The sequence below is a fragment of the Scleropages formosus genome, chromosome 16 (genome assembly GCF_900964775.1).
Source record: "Scleropages formosus chromosome 16, fSclFor1.1, whole genome shotgun sequence".
Classification (NCBI taxonomy): Eukaryota; Metazoa; Chordata; class Actinopteri; order Osteoglossiformes; family Osteoglossidae; genus Scleropages; species Scleropages formosus.
Window position 1 is genome coordinate 12,393,925 of NC_041821.1, and position 14,055 is coordinate 12,407,979.

At 43.5% G+C, this 14,055-nt stretch overlaps 1 protein-coding gene across 2 annotated transcripts; it reads left to right on the forward strand.

Annotated features, from left to right (window-relative positions):
- The first annotated feature begins 327 nt into the window (after nt 1–327).
- On the forward strand, nt 328–13,681 carry htra3a (HtrA serine peptidase 3a). Of its 2 annotated transcripts, XM_029259233.1 has the most exons (10): nt 328–1,280; nt 5,298–5,397; nt 6,178–6,400; nt 7,433–7,627; nt 7,876–7,908; nt 8,057–8,171; nt 8,660–8,725; nt 9,837–9,894; nt 10,425–10,520; nt 12,886–13,681. In XM_029259233.1, the coding sequence occupies exons 1-10, from the start codon at nt 860–862 to the stop codon at nt 13,052–13,054; spliced, it is 1,476 nt and encodes a 491-aa protein (XP_029115066.1). In that variant the 5' UTR covers nt 328–859; the 3' UTR covers nt 13,055–13,681. The 2 variants fall into 2 exon arrangements, with proteins under 2 accessions (XP_029115066.1, XP_029115067.1); XM_029259234.1 differs by lacking the exon at nt 8,660–8,725.
- The last annotated feature ends 374 nt before the right edge of the window (nt 13,682–14,055 follow it).

Genomic DNA, 14,055 nt, shown 5'->3' on the forward strand with positions numbered 1-14,055 from the left:
TAGTGCAGAAAAAAAGTATCAAATTATTAAGATATCTTAAGCTTTGGTTAACTTGCGCAATTAATAAACAACACAGCAGTTAAGAGACATAATTGTCGTACAAACTACACGACCGTGTTGCAAATGCCTTAATTTTTAGTTATATTTTCGAGTGTAACATAACAACTGTTTATGCCGAAAGGTGTAAATGATCCGTCTGATGCCCTGAAAGTGGAATCACACAATAATAGGCTACTGATTCCATGCCAGTAATGTTTGCATAACACATAAATTGGAAACGGTTAAACTGGTGGGTTTCCAGAGTTCTGGTAGCACCCTGGCGTCCCCCCCCACCCCCCACTCCACCCACGGCCACGACTCGGACCCGAGAGGCAGCGCAGGACTGGCGCATATCTCCTTCTGCTTCCACTGCTGGAAGTTCGCCGCCGCACCAACAGGGAATTCGGCCAGAGCTCTTCTGCAAAACAATGACTTCTTCCATAGTTGTCCCTTTTCGCGCACAGCCCTGAGGATTTCAAGTTTTTTATTTCGTTTTAACGCTGCCGATCGATGCCGGTCTCTGCGGCGCATTGATTCGTGAAGTTTTTGTGGATGTGCGCGCGGGGACGACTCACAAAGGAGCAAAAAACACCTGAGTGCGCGTTCGTGACATATATCGGTATCACTCGCTCGGGAAAGCACAACTTTCATGCAAATTCTGACCTTTTTTTTTTGCGACAAAAAAAAAAACAAACAGATTTGTTTGAAAATCATAAATAAAAGTTTTCAAAACAACTTTCCTTCACTAGTTTGAAAAGTGAATTTTGCGAGTCCTTCTGGATTTTATAGCTCGACTTGGGAGCAGAGCATTCATTCAATTATGTGGCTCTTCGTGGTCGCCGCCGCCGTGTGTTTCGCCCAGGAGCCGAGCGCCGCGGAGCCTCGCGCCAAGTGCCCGTCCCGCTGCGACGTGAGCCGCTGCCCGAGTCCCAGCTGCCCCAGCGGCTACGTGCCCGACCGCTGCAACTGCTGCCTGGTGTGCGCGGCGGCCGAGGGCGAGGCGTGCGGCCGCAAGGACGACCTGCCGTGCGGGGACGGGCTCGAGTGCCGGCATCCGGCGGGAAAGCGCCTCTCCAAGGGCGTGTGCCAGTGCCGCGCGGCCCACAAGGTGTGCGGCTCCGACGGCGTCACCTACGGCAACGTGTGCCGCCTGAAGGCGGTGAGCAGGAAGGCTCTGCAGCAGGGGCTGCCGGGTGTCTCCGAGGCGCACAAAGGAGCCTGTGATCCGCTGCCCAGCGCGGGTAAGTCGTTAGGAGCCTATCGTGCCAGGGGCGCATGCCATCGTTTACACAGACTTTACATTCAAAATTAAACTTAGAATTTAAACTAATTAATTTTAACTTAAAATTAAAACTTAACTTGGTCCGACGAATATATATATATATATATATATATATATATAGAGTGATAAATTCGCAGCATTGACTAAACCATATCCGTTCGGTTCTGCCTCAGGAGGAAATTACCTCAGAACTGTTCAGACTCTCAGAACACATCGCTTTGAATGCTAATAACCGTATAATATACACAGAGTGTGCGTGTGTATACATATAATATATATAACGCAGCTACTCGTGTAATGAATGGATTGAATGGTGCTGTTATGAGACAAATAGACTCTCCTGAAGAATCACGCGCCTGCGTGATGTACTGCGCTTCGGAATAAAGGTGTGAACGGAAACCACAGGGACGAGTGGCGCCTCTTCAGACGAACGTCTATGGAGATGAACCGCAGGCTCGTAATGGGAGTGACAGGTACTGTATGTAGGTGCGCTCATTTCCCCCGCACAGCCTGCAAACACACAGTAGCGTCCCCACCCTCCATACATCAGTCATCCTGCAATGAACTCGACACACTCACGCTGGCTGAAGCCGCTTGTCCCGAGCAGGGTCGCGGCAAACCGGAGATTAACCCGGCAACACAGGGCCCAAGGCTGGAGGGGGAGGGGATGCACCCAGGATGGGACGCCAGTCCATCGCAAGGCACCCCAAGCGGGACTCGAACCCCAGATCTGCCAGAGAGCGGGACCCGGCCAGACTTGCCGCACCGGCGCACCCCCCTTGTATGAACTCAACAGTAAAAGCAAAATACACCTCTGAAAACAGGTGATTCCAGGTGAACTCAAGAGTCAAAATACAGTTTAGACACGTATTCGCTTTAGAACTCATAAACACAATACTGTACTCACAATCGCTCATCGATTCCCATTTGGAATAACCTGAAAAGGCAAATGACCGTTCCAAATAAAATACATAGTTATAATACAAATGGCAAAACTGTCTTCACTCAGCATCCACATCGGTGGTAAAAAGCAGTACTGCTTCTGTTATCACTTTGTTTCATTCTCTCTATGAACTCAGGAATACAGGTGGACTCACCAAGGTGCTGAAGTTGCAGTTAAGCCACAAATAATTAAGCTGCAACTTTCAGGAACTTCTGAAAAAACAAGTGTCGCTTATAGGCTGTGGGCAAGACACGTTTGCGCTTTATTTTATTTGTTCTACAGCAAGGGCTTTACAAAGAACCGCAGAGTGTCTGGGCGTGCCACATTAATCACATAATGGGGTTTGAGATCATGTGCGGTCCCAGCGTGACATCAGAAAATGCAGCTAAGTCTTGGTCACACCTCTCCGAAGGCAGCGCACGTGGAAACCAAAGGTTTCTCATGCGCCCATCGCACCTCAAAGACACTTCCTCCTCAGTATTATATAATGGCCTGGCTTGTGTTCAGTTACAAGGAACACAATGACAAACCATACCTGTAATTCTGGCCAGCATGTGGCGCGATGGTTACAACTGCAGCCTACCCTTGAAGGACTCGGGTTTCAATTCTGTGTCTGGCTGCAATACCACTGGGCAAAGTATTTACTCTGAAGTGATACCAGAACATTACCCAGCTGTGTAAATGGGTAAATAATTGCGCGACACTTAACGTTGTAAATCACTTTGGATAAAAGCTTTGGTTAAATAAATGTAAGTGTTCTGAGTAACAGAGCTTTCTTTTTTTTTTTAAACGTCTGTAACATCACGGAAACCTTTCTGTGTAGTTTTGTGAAAATGCTTCTAATGAAAAATAGAGCTCGTCTGAACCTTGTTCTCCGTAAATCCAAGTTATACGTCCCAGCTGCGATACCACATATCTAAAACCTTTGAGTGTGCGTATGCGGGAAGTGTTTAACCAACTGCAACTGACGTGTAGGTAAAAAGAGAAGCTGCAGGAACGATGGAGGATGAAGGCCTGCGTGCAAAGAGGAAAGGGCAGTCCACACCCCAGCCCCTAGCCCCCTTTTCCATCCAGACTGTCCACAGGAAAGCAGAAAGAGAGGAAACGTATATTCCTTTCTACTGTGCCTGAAAATAAGGCCTTTGATCAGGTCTGTCCTCCTTATTATCGGGCTCCTGGGGATCAGCAAATTATTCTCTGGCTTGGCCAAAGATGTGGGTTTAGTTAAAGGACTTGTGTTACCCTTGGTCTGGGTCTGGTCTGCAGCCACCCATAATGGTGAACTCCCAGCTGGGGTGAAATGTGACCCTGTCCCTCCCAGTAAACCCTCTCATTTTGGGCTTTTAAATGAGCTGCTGTGTGCCGCAGTGTACCATGGCTGTTCAGATTACAGACATTGGGCGTGGAAATTCTGCACAACGTTGTTATTACTGGCCTCTGCTGGCTCTCACCCCACGCACAGCTCTGTCCACTTTCCGTGCCTGTAGGTCAGCAGTGCACCACGGGCCGTGCCTTCGTGCTCCCTTAGCTGATCTCTCCTTGTTTAAAATATGGGTCATTGAGGCCTGTTGCACAGAACTGGAGAAAATGCAGGTTTAATTTTAGAATCACGGTTTGACTTAAGACCGTTTTTTTTTTTTTTTTTTTTTCCATTGCATGGTTTTCATGCGTCAGGGGAGCTGAAGAAAACGTAAACTTAGCCCTTGTGTTTACAGAAGGTAGAATGTTTGGTAGGACAGAAGCAGTCATAAGGAAGTCATTGTTGGCCCTGAAAAGCTTTGGAACACAAATTTAATTTCTGTAAAGGTATTATGGAGCATTATTGTCCAATATTTTGACATAAACACTGTGTAGAGTTACTTTCAGTCATTGGCTGTGTGACTGGAGTGTAATGTTGCTGTTGGACCCAGAGTTTGCAGGTTCAAATCCTAGCTGTAGTACCCTTGAGCAAAGTGCTTAGCCTAAATTGCTCCAGTAAAATTACCCAGCTGTATAAATGGGTCAATAATTATAAATCTCTTAACATTGTAAGTAAGTGGCTTTGCAGAGAAGTGTCAGATAAATGTAATTTTAAAAAGATACCGAAACGCATGGCTCCTAAGGTGGGACCATTGGAGGACAGCAGTTGGGTCTGTGGGGTTACTCATTACACTGTTTGCCTCTTGACCGCGTTGTGTCGTGGCCGCTGGGCAATGACTCAGGGGCCTGAGGCAGACAGGGTGAAAGAGAGCTCTGAAAGAGCCACTTGTGCTGAGAAACGACAGCAAGCATCTGCGGTCTGTGACTCTGCCGACACCCACAGGTGCAAGCAGGAGCTCTGAACGGCGCCATCTGTTTACATCCTGAGCTGTTTACTGAAGCACTGAGACCACAACCACAACCACACGTGCTATTGTTTGCTGACAATGCACTTACTATGGTGAAACATCTGCTTATGTAAGCATTGCCACGAGGATGTGAATGTGCTAAAAGCTCTATCATCTTCAACCAAAGAGTGCTGTACTGTAGGCTTCAAATATAGGTACTTGGTTCTGCTCGATATGAGAATGATAAATGAGAGAGAATGAAGAAAAACTGGCTGTGTAGCAGTCCTGGCTCAGGAAACAGCGGTTAGCAAAAGGAAATGGTCTGAATCCTTTATTTAAAACTGTTCTCTAGAAATGGCTGGCTGTAATTTCCTTCTCAAAGACTAAAGGTCTTTCAGGACCTAAAGTAAAAACAGTTGTGACCCCGCTAGCTATTTTTAGTAAAAGATGACTAATGAAAGATGCACAAAATTAAAGGCAATGTGAAACCAACATGAATTCTGGTTTAAGCCACGCATTTCACAGAAATGTAAGTGAAACTTGACATTTTGTGCTGCGTCAATGGCCGTTACAGCTATGAATATAATAATAAAAACGCATACGGAGTGTACTGTACATGTCCGTCTTGGCTGTACAAAAACATTATTTTTTCAGAGAATCATATCCAAGACCCTGCATCTGATAGGAAGGCATTTAGTAACACCAACAATTCTTCTTGCTAGTATAGGTCCTCTACACCCCATCAGTCCAAGGTACAAGTTCAACTTCATCGCCGATGTGGTGGAGAAGATCGCTCCTGCTGTGGTGCACGTAGAGCTCTTCCTCAGGTACTGGTCCCTTTTCAGGACAGACATTGCACACATTAGAGAACCCACATTGCGTGTGTGTTGTCTGCTTTTTGAGAAATCGTTTGGATCTTGTGCATTTCTTTCTGTAAAAGAACCAAGCTTATTCAGTGTTACTGTCCAGATGTTCTCGAAACCCATGTTGTTTCATAACTTCTTGCTCAGAACATTTAAAACAAATGTTATTGTGAAGCTGATGGTATTCACTTTAATTTTCCAAGTAAAAAACAAAAGGCACATAAACCGGGCAGCTGGTGGCATAGTGATTGGAGTTGTGGAGTTATTTTTACATGAACACTATGTAGAGTCACTTTGGGTCTTTGGCTATGTATCTGTAGTGTAATGCTGCCTTTGGATCCAAAGGCTGCAGGCTTGAATCCTACTTACTGCTGTGATACCTGTTAGCAAGGTATTTACCATAAATTGCTGCAGTAAGCATTACCCAGCTGTATAAATGGGCAAGTAATTGTATGTAGGTTAACAGTGTAAGTCGCTTTAGAGAAAAGCATCAGCTAAATGTAAATGCTTCTGTAGATATACTGGAAGAAAATTCTACTTTGAAAATATGGAATTTCTGAAAACTAACAATTAAGGAATTTAAAAAGTTAAAATATCAGTTTGTTTTGTTTTTTTCATTATTCTTAGTAACAAATGACCAGCCTGGCTAAGTATGGTCTAGTTTATAAGAATATAAAGTTTAATTGAACTGCTGGAGTGAACAGGCTTTACAAGACAGCGCCACTGTATTGTATGTCCCTGCAGGCACCCTCTCTTCGGCCGGAACATCCCGCTGTCTAGTGGCTCGGGCTTCATCATGTCCGAGATGGGCCTCATCGTGACCAATGCCCACGTGGTGACAAGCACCACCACCCTCTCTGGCCAGCAACAGCTCAAAGTGCAGCTGCACAACGGCGACACGTATGAAGCCATAATCAAAGACATTGACAAGAAATCGGACATTGCCACCATTAAGGTCAACCCTCAGGTGGGTCCATTTCTGTTGCTGGTGATGCTGACAGCATAGCATTGCTGTCTCATGGTATTGCAGAGGTTTTTGGATACTTGTAGAGCTGATGCAGACCTGTGCAAAGTAAAGCAGAAAATACCACATGTCTTAAAACTGCCATTGAAGTGGGGCATCCTGGATGGGAATGGAGAGAAAGCAGTACGAGGGGTATAATAATCACATGTACGGTAATGGCTCTGTAAAGTTCATGTTTTCAGAAAGTTGATCCTCTGAGCTCCGCCAGACCTCAGCTTTGCTTTTCGCTCTGGTCTGAAACACAGGTCACAGTATTTTGAGTTTGCTTCAGAACTCTGTTCGCAGAGCAAGCAGCAGTTAGACCGTTGGCTTGGAGGCCAAGTATAAAGCTGGAGAAAGTCATTTGCCCCTGTTCTGTCCTTCAGGGTTTGTGTATTGATGCAGGCCAACTGGCACTTTTGTTCACTCTTTTAAAGTACAATAAAAATTACATTCAGGAGTTCCCATTCATTAAGCGTGTAATAAAATACACTGTAATATCGTGGAAATACTGTGTTCTTTTAATGTGTGACAAGATGTGGAACGGTTGTGTTTGCTGTTGTGGGCTTTGGAGAATCACTGATGTGGTCATAAAAATTAGGCATATGCTATACATTTCTAGCTCTCTTGAATGAGTGAAAAGAAATGATTAAAGATTAAAAAAGATTTCTTCTTCTTGCATGTAATTTATGGGATGGAGTATGTCAGAAAAAGTCAAAAAAGCCTCAGGTCACCAAATGCGGGGTTATGCCTAATACATAGACGAAACTACAGTACAAAGCTGCGATAGATGAACATCAAGAATTTCCTTTATGTTATAAAAGGTGTTATAAAACAGGTATGGCCTTAAGGGTTGGCTGGAGAGCCAGGTGGACTAAGAGGGAGCGCATAGGGTCTGGCTGCTCTTTAGAGATCGTACATGACAGGTTGCAGGGCGTTCTCCTTCAGGAGCAGTTCTTCTCCTCACTCACTTTATCTCTGTTTTTCTCACATCAGAAAAAGCTTCCGGTGCTCCAGCTGGGTCACTCGGCCGACTTGCGGCCCGGCGAGTTCGTGGTGGCCATCGGCAGCCCTTTCGCCTTGCAGAACACCGTCACCACAGGAATCGTGAGCACAGCCCAGCGGGACGGCAAGGAGCTGGGCCTTCGTGACTCGGACATGGACTACGTACAAACAGACGCCATCATCAACGTGAGGGAGCCATTCCGTTGGTTTCATTTAATACGCAGCTAGAAGGGCACAGGAGGGTCTCTTCCTTTCCATATGGAAAAAATGCCAACACTTCATACCCCAGGTTTATTTAATGGATGTGTAAAGGCACTGTTTCGCCTGCATAGGTACTGTACATTGGCAGTCCTGTTTTCTTACTAGTACTAATTTCAGCTGCACATGTTTTGGTCACATATAATTATTGATTTGTTGTTTTTATTTCATTGCAGTATGGTAATTCTGGTGGTCCTTTGGTTAACTTGGTAAGTTTTCACGACATGGATTTCAGACAGACTGCTGTATTGCTTGGTGTTTTTATAAAGTGTTCCATGTATTGCCTTCATGTATGTGTGCAGATAAGGGCCATTTCAGAATGTGCAAAGCTAACAAACTGAACCTTTGCTGTGCTAGGATGGAGAAGTTATTGGAATAAATACGCTGAAGGTCACTGCTGGGATTAGTTTTGCTATTCCTTCGGACAGGATCACACGCTTCCTCAACGAATCGCTTGACAAACACAATAAAGGTAGGTTGTGCATCGCTTACATTTTACTGCCTCAAGCCTGTTCATCACATACCATACCACAACTGTTCTATTTCTTTCAAAATCTTTTTAAAAAATTGCTTTAGTATTTTGAATGAATTTTTGATGTTTCTATGTGGTGTCTGTATATGGGCCAGCTGGTAGCATAATGGTTATAGCATCTTTCTGTGGATCCAGCAGTTCCAGGTTTGAATCCCTTCTCCAGCTGTAGTACCCTTGAGCAATGTACTTGTACTAAATTGCTTAAAAAACTACCCAGCTATGTAAATGGGTAAGTAATTGTAAGTAGCTAAATGTTCTAGAGTTGCTTTTATGTTCAGTTTGACACTTTCTGAAAGTGATTCTGCAGTCATATCGAAATGTTTCTCTGTTCCTTGTTGGCAATGTGTTTTCTCTCTTTTGTAAGGTGGCACAATGGTGGTATTGGCCGTTGCCTTATGTACCTCAACTGTGTTTTGTTTTGGTTTTAGTCAATCAAAGGGTATTAAGGAGATTTTACCGTTTCCCAAAGCCTCAGTCATTGATCTCTGACGCAGGTGAGACTACAGAGGGCAGCTCCCCAAAACCAGCTCCATACTTTTGTGAAGGAAGGATTCCTCCAATGCATCACTCAATGCAGGGCTGCAAGTAGCGAGGCTGCTAAACAGAGGGTGTCCATTCGCATCCTGGGACCTCCAGGTTTTGGCTGTGCCCCGAAACTGTGCTCTTCTTCTGTGCCCCAATTGGTCACTGACTAACAGAAGCCGATCAATTACTGCAAATAATATGGCATCTTTTTCTGTTCAAATAGATGATCATTCAGTTGTTCTGGGGCACAGTGACCACCCTCCTCGGACATGACTGGACACACCCGTGCACGACTGAATGGCTACATGTCGGTCTTGAGCCCCTGAACAGGGTCACATGATCTTTGACCTGATGATAAGATTTTGATTCAGAAGAGTATTGCAGGGCTGTGTTGTATTTTTATACGACATGTAAACATTCAGTGGCTCTTTTTCTCAGCTTTCAGTTAAAAGCTTACTTTGTGTGCAACTTCTCAGAGAACAGGAATGTAATTTCTTAATGACAGCGGGTTCTGCAGATCTAATGGCAAGCTTCATCCAGAAATGTGACAAGCAATGGCCGGTCACAGTACTGAGTAACCTGTGGTGGCCATATAGGAAATAGAGTGCTGGAGATTTTTAGTGTGATGCTTGGAAGCTGTCACTAATGTCTTTAATCAATGAGCAGGATCTTAGAACTGGGAGAAAATAGAAAAACATAAACAGAAAATGCCTTTAGTCTAATCTTAGCTCAACATTGTTAACACAGTGTGCCATTGAACCCTATACTGTAGACAGGGTTGTTTTCTTTGGGGTAAAGAAAACATTTTAAGCTTTTACTTCTGCTCTGATATGTTTTGCGTAATATCCTGTGAACCAAATCAGTACCAACATATTATGTAAACAAAATAATATAGTGATGAAAAATTTAAATTTGATAAAAAACAAACAGGCCAGTTGGACTTGCATAAGCGTTATAGACAGGACTGCTGACGCTGCTTTGTGCTCATAGTGCTGCTCTATTCACTGCTAGTTTAACTTACCAAACTTGATGTTGATCTCATTTATGAGCAGTCATAATTACTACCTGTTTGTTTTTCAGAGGTGAAAGGCTTGAAGAAACGTTTTATTGGGATACGGATGCTCACCATCACACCAGGGTACGCTGGAACAGAATCACATGTTGTCCATTTGACACTTTATTCTTTCACAGAAGTAAATGCAAAAATTAAACCCTCATGTTAACATTATAGATTTACAGCACCAGTCAAAAGTGTGAGTACACACGAACAACCTGGACAATACCTGTATGGGATGAACAGGACAGAAGAGGGAACAGAAAGTGACCCAAAATTGTCCTGCATCTCTGGGAGTCACTGCAGAAAAGCTAAGATGACGTCATCTGACTTTGTGCTGAAATCTATAACCAAATACTTTGTGATAAAGGCTAATTAAAAAAAATACTCAAACTTTTCACTGGTGCTGTACTTAAGTATATAGAATAGGCTACTATATTTACAGTTAGTCTTTGTTTCGTTTAAATTATTTTTGTCTAGTTCACACAGCCTGTTTTGTCTATTGCCATCAGGCAGAAGTATTGAGATCCATTTAGCTTTCATAAAAATACAAGTTCAACCAATTGATCTTGAGTTAATGAACAAAGTTTAACTGTGTTGATCACTTTTGCCAGCTTGGTTGAAGAACTAAAGCAACACAACCCGGATTTTCCTGATGTTAGCGACGGCATCTATGTACATGAAGTGGTGCCCCACTCCCCTGCTCAGAAGTAGGTTCCCTCCAAATGTCCCCTGCATAGCAGTCTCGTAATATGAGAGAAAGATGAACAAAATGTGCTGTACTTTGGGATTTTGAGATCTTTCCATTAAATAGTTCTCAACAATCAAAAAAAAAAATTGACAGAAATAATAAAACTTGCTCTTGTACACTGCAGGTAGTATTAACTTGTCAGATAACTTTCACTTGTTATGAGTCTCAATAATGTTAAGTTGTTTGACTGAGATCAAGGGTTATGACCCCAGTTATACCATTTTCTCCAAAATAACTTTATTGAACACTATAGTGTTATCAGCCCACACCTTATTTACTCAAGGTGACTTATACTACTTACAATGAGTTATTCATTCATACATGAGTGAAACACACTACACTCACTCACACACTATGGGTGACTCAGAGTCACCAATGTACCTAAACAGCATGTCTTTGGGAGGAGACCCACGCAGACACAGGGAGAACATGCAAACTCCACACAGACTAAGTAGGGATCAAACCCACATCCTTTCACACCACCCAGGTGCTGTGAGACAGCAGCAGTAGTCGCTGTGCTACCGTGCTGACCATGGTACCACCCCTGGCTATTTGATGTGGATGTAGTGTGAATTTCTGGCTATACAATGATTCTATAAACCATATTCTATAAAATAGTTGTGTAATAAGGGACTATTAAAGTTAGTGAAAAGTTTTCAGTAAGATAGTAAAGAGGAATAGGATATTTGGGGTTGGTCACTGTGAGACTCCTGTAGTCAGCTTGCTGAACCCTCCCAACAAGATTTAACACTACTTGGTTATTTATTCTCATTATTTATTCATTTGGTTGATTCCTTCCTCAAAAGTTTGTACTTTTAATAGTTTTTTAGTACAATAAACTACTTGTTATTATTTGCCTATTTGTACAGCAGAATATTTTTCCTGGAGCACACACACACACACATTTTCAGAACCGCTTGTCCCATACGGGGTCGCGGGGAACCGGAGCCTACCCGGCAACACAGGGCGTAAGGCCGGAGGGGGAGGGGACACACCAAGGACGGGACGCCAGCCCATCACAAAGCACCCCAAGCAGGACTTAAACCCCAGACCCACTGGAGAGCAGGACCTGGTCCAACCCACTGCGCCACTGCGCCCCCTTTTCCTGGAGCAATTCAGGGTAATTGTAAATACCTTCTTCAGGGTACTGCAACAGAACTGGGATTTGAACCCAGCTTCTTTTGTTGCAAGGTAATGACTGTAACTTCTATGTTACACATGGCCTTTTTTGAATGTTCCCCTTTACACAGTCTGGGTCTGGAAGGATATGGTCCCAGAAATTTCACTGGCGAAGTATAGTCACATTTAAATTTTTGACCCTCTACCCCACCAAAAGCCAGTATACAGTATCCACATGAGCAAGTGGATTATTTACTTTAATTTTTATTACTTAGCCCTTTATGTCACATTTATTTGCTGCTCTTTGTGAACATCAGTTAGACATCTTTCAAAAAAAATAATGCTTAAATTACATTTGAGGAGATGACATGAGTTTGAACACTCCTTTCCACAGCTATTTTTATCATTCTGCTTTTTAGCTGCTGCCAAGTCCAGTTTGTCTTTCCTTTTTCATATAAGCAGTTCAGTTCCAGCACTTGAAAATGTGGGTCAGTACCCTTTCCAAAGGCAACGTAACAGGTTATAAAACAACAATGCTCTTTGTATAGCTAGTACTTAGCAGACACCTTTGCCCAAAGTGACTTACAGTGCTAGATACACTACTTTACACTAATATAACTAGTCATTCACACATTTATTGAGAAGAATAATATAAAAAGCTCACGCACACATACACACAGTCTGAACCGCTTGTCCCATACGGGGTCACGGGGAGCCAGAGCCTAACCCAGCAACACAGGGCGTAAGGCGGGAGGGGGACACACCCAGGACAAGACGCCAGGCCGTTGCAAGGCACCCCAAGCGGGACTCAAACCCCAGACCCACCACAGAGCAGGACCCGGTCCACCCTACTGCGCCACCATGCCCACCTCTCACAAATACACACTACAGGCAATTTAGGTTCATCAGTTCACCTGACGTCTGGACTGTGCAAGGAAACTGAGGGCATGCAAACCCCACACAGACGTAACTGGGTTTAAACCCCTATCTGCATGTACAAGCCAGGTGCTACGAGACACCAGCACTACTCGTTATGCCACTATTATAATATGTTGCAGTGTATTATGAACATCTACACTCTCTGGGCATCAAACAGTTGTAGTGGTACAAAACTTATTTTTAAATGGGAACCTGTGTTATTTTCCTAAACGACTTGCTGAAAATGGAAGAACTTATCTGGCAATTTATTTGCTGTTTCTCCAAAGGGGAGGCCTCAAGGATGGAGACATCATTGTAAAACTGAATGGCCGTGCACTGGCAAGCACGAGCGACCTGCAGGATGCCCTCACTGAAGAGACGGCCTTGCTGCTGGAGGTGCGCCGTGGCAATGATGATCTACTCTTCAGCATCCAGCCTGATCTAATCTTGCAGTGAGCGACAGCCCCGAGTGCAAATATCTGGGTGTTGGAAGGGGATCCAGACATTAGTTTTCTTCCTGCACTCTGAATTCAGCTTGAAGGCACATGGAACTGCCATCCGCAGACTTGCCGTCATCGGAGTAGTATTGTCATCATCCTCATCGTTTCTGCATGAATTTCTTCACTGCATCAGTTTAGATCACTAGGCTATATCAACCTACTGCTCACAGTGAGAGATGCATTGCACAAAGGAATATTATGGATCAAGGATCACATTATAGACACAAACATTAGAATCACTTTGATAGAATTAGGCTATTTGTACCTAAGGAATCAGCCCTGTATATAGGGAGTAAAATCCAATGACGTTGGTTCTGGAAACCTAAGCTGTACTAAATGTGAATGAAAATGCTGGCATTTACGCAAACCTTTTAAAACGTGACATGTGACAACACAGTTGTCTTCTTTATACAGCCAAAGCTCTGCCTATGATACCTGCAGAAGGAATATGCTGATGAGCATGGTGTGGTGTTTGCTGAAAAATACAGTTTACCTTGTCAACGTTGTCTTAACACCAAAGTGTTCAAGTGAAGAATAATGACAGTGTTATTGTTGCCGCAACTCCTTATAAATAAAATGTACATAATGGATGTAAAATGATGGATGAGTGTCAAATTACTGTGCCTCTGTTACTTTTTGCCACCACTTTTATCTAAAGCAGCAGTTGTATTAATTTACACTGCTGTCAATTTAATTAAAACAATTAGTACTTTGCTCAAAGGTACTGCAGCAGGCTCTTTCCAAAGATCTGCACTGAGTTAGGGTTAAGGTTACTCATACCTGCAACTTCAATTAAGAGCTAAACAGTTCATGTTTTAATATGTGGAAAGCTACAAAATTTAACCTAAAAAGAGAATACCATCTCACACTGCTAACTGCCACTAAGAAATCCCTCCAGAGCCAATAATAACCTAATGAACTAGAACCATAAGAGCAGAATTCATAAATGCAGAATGT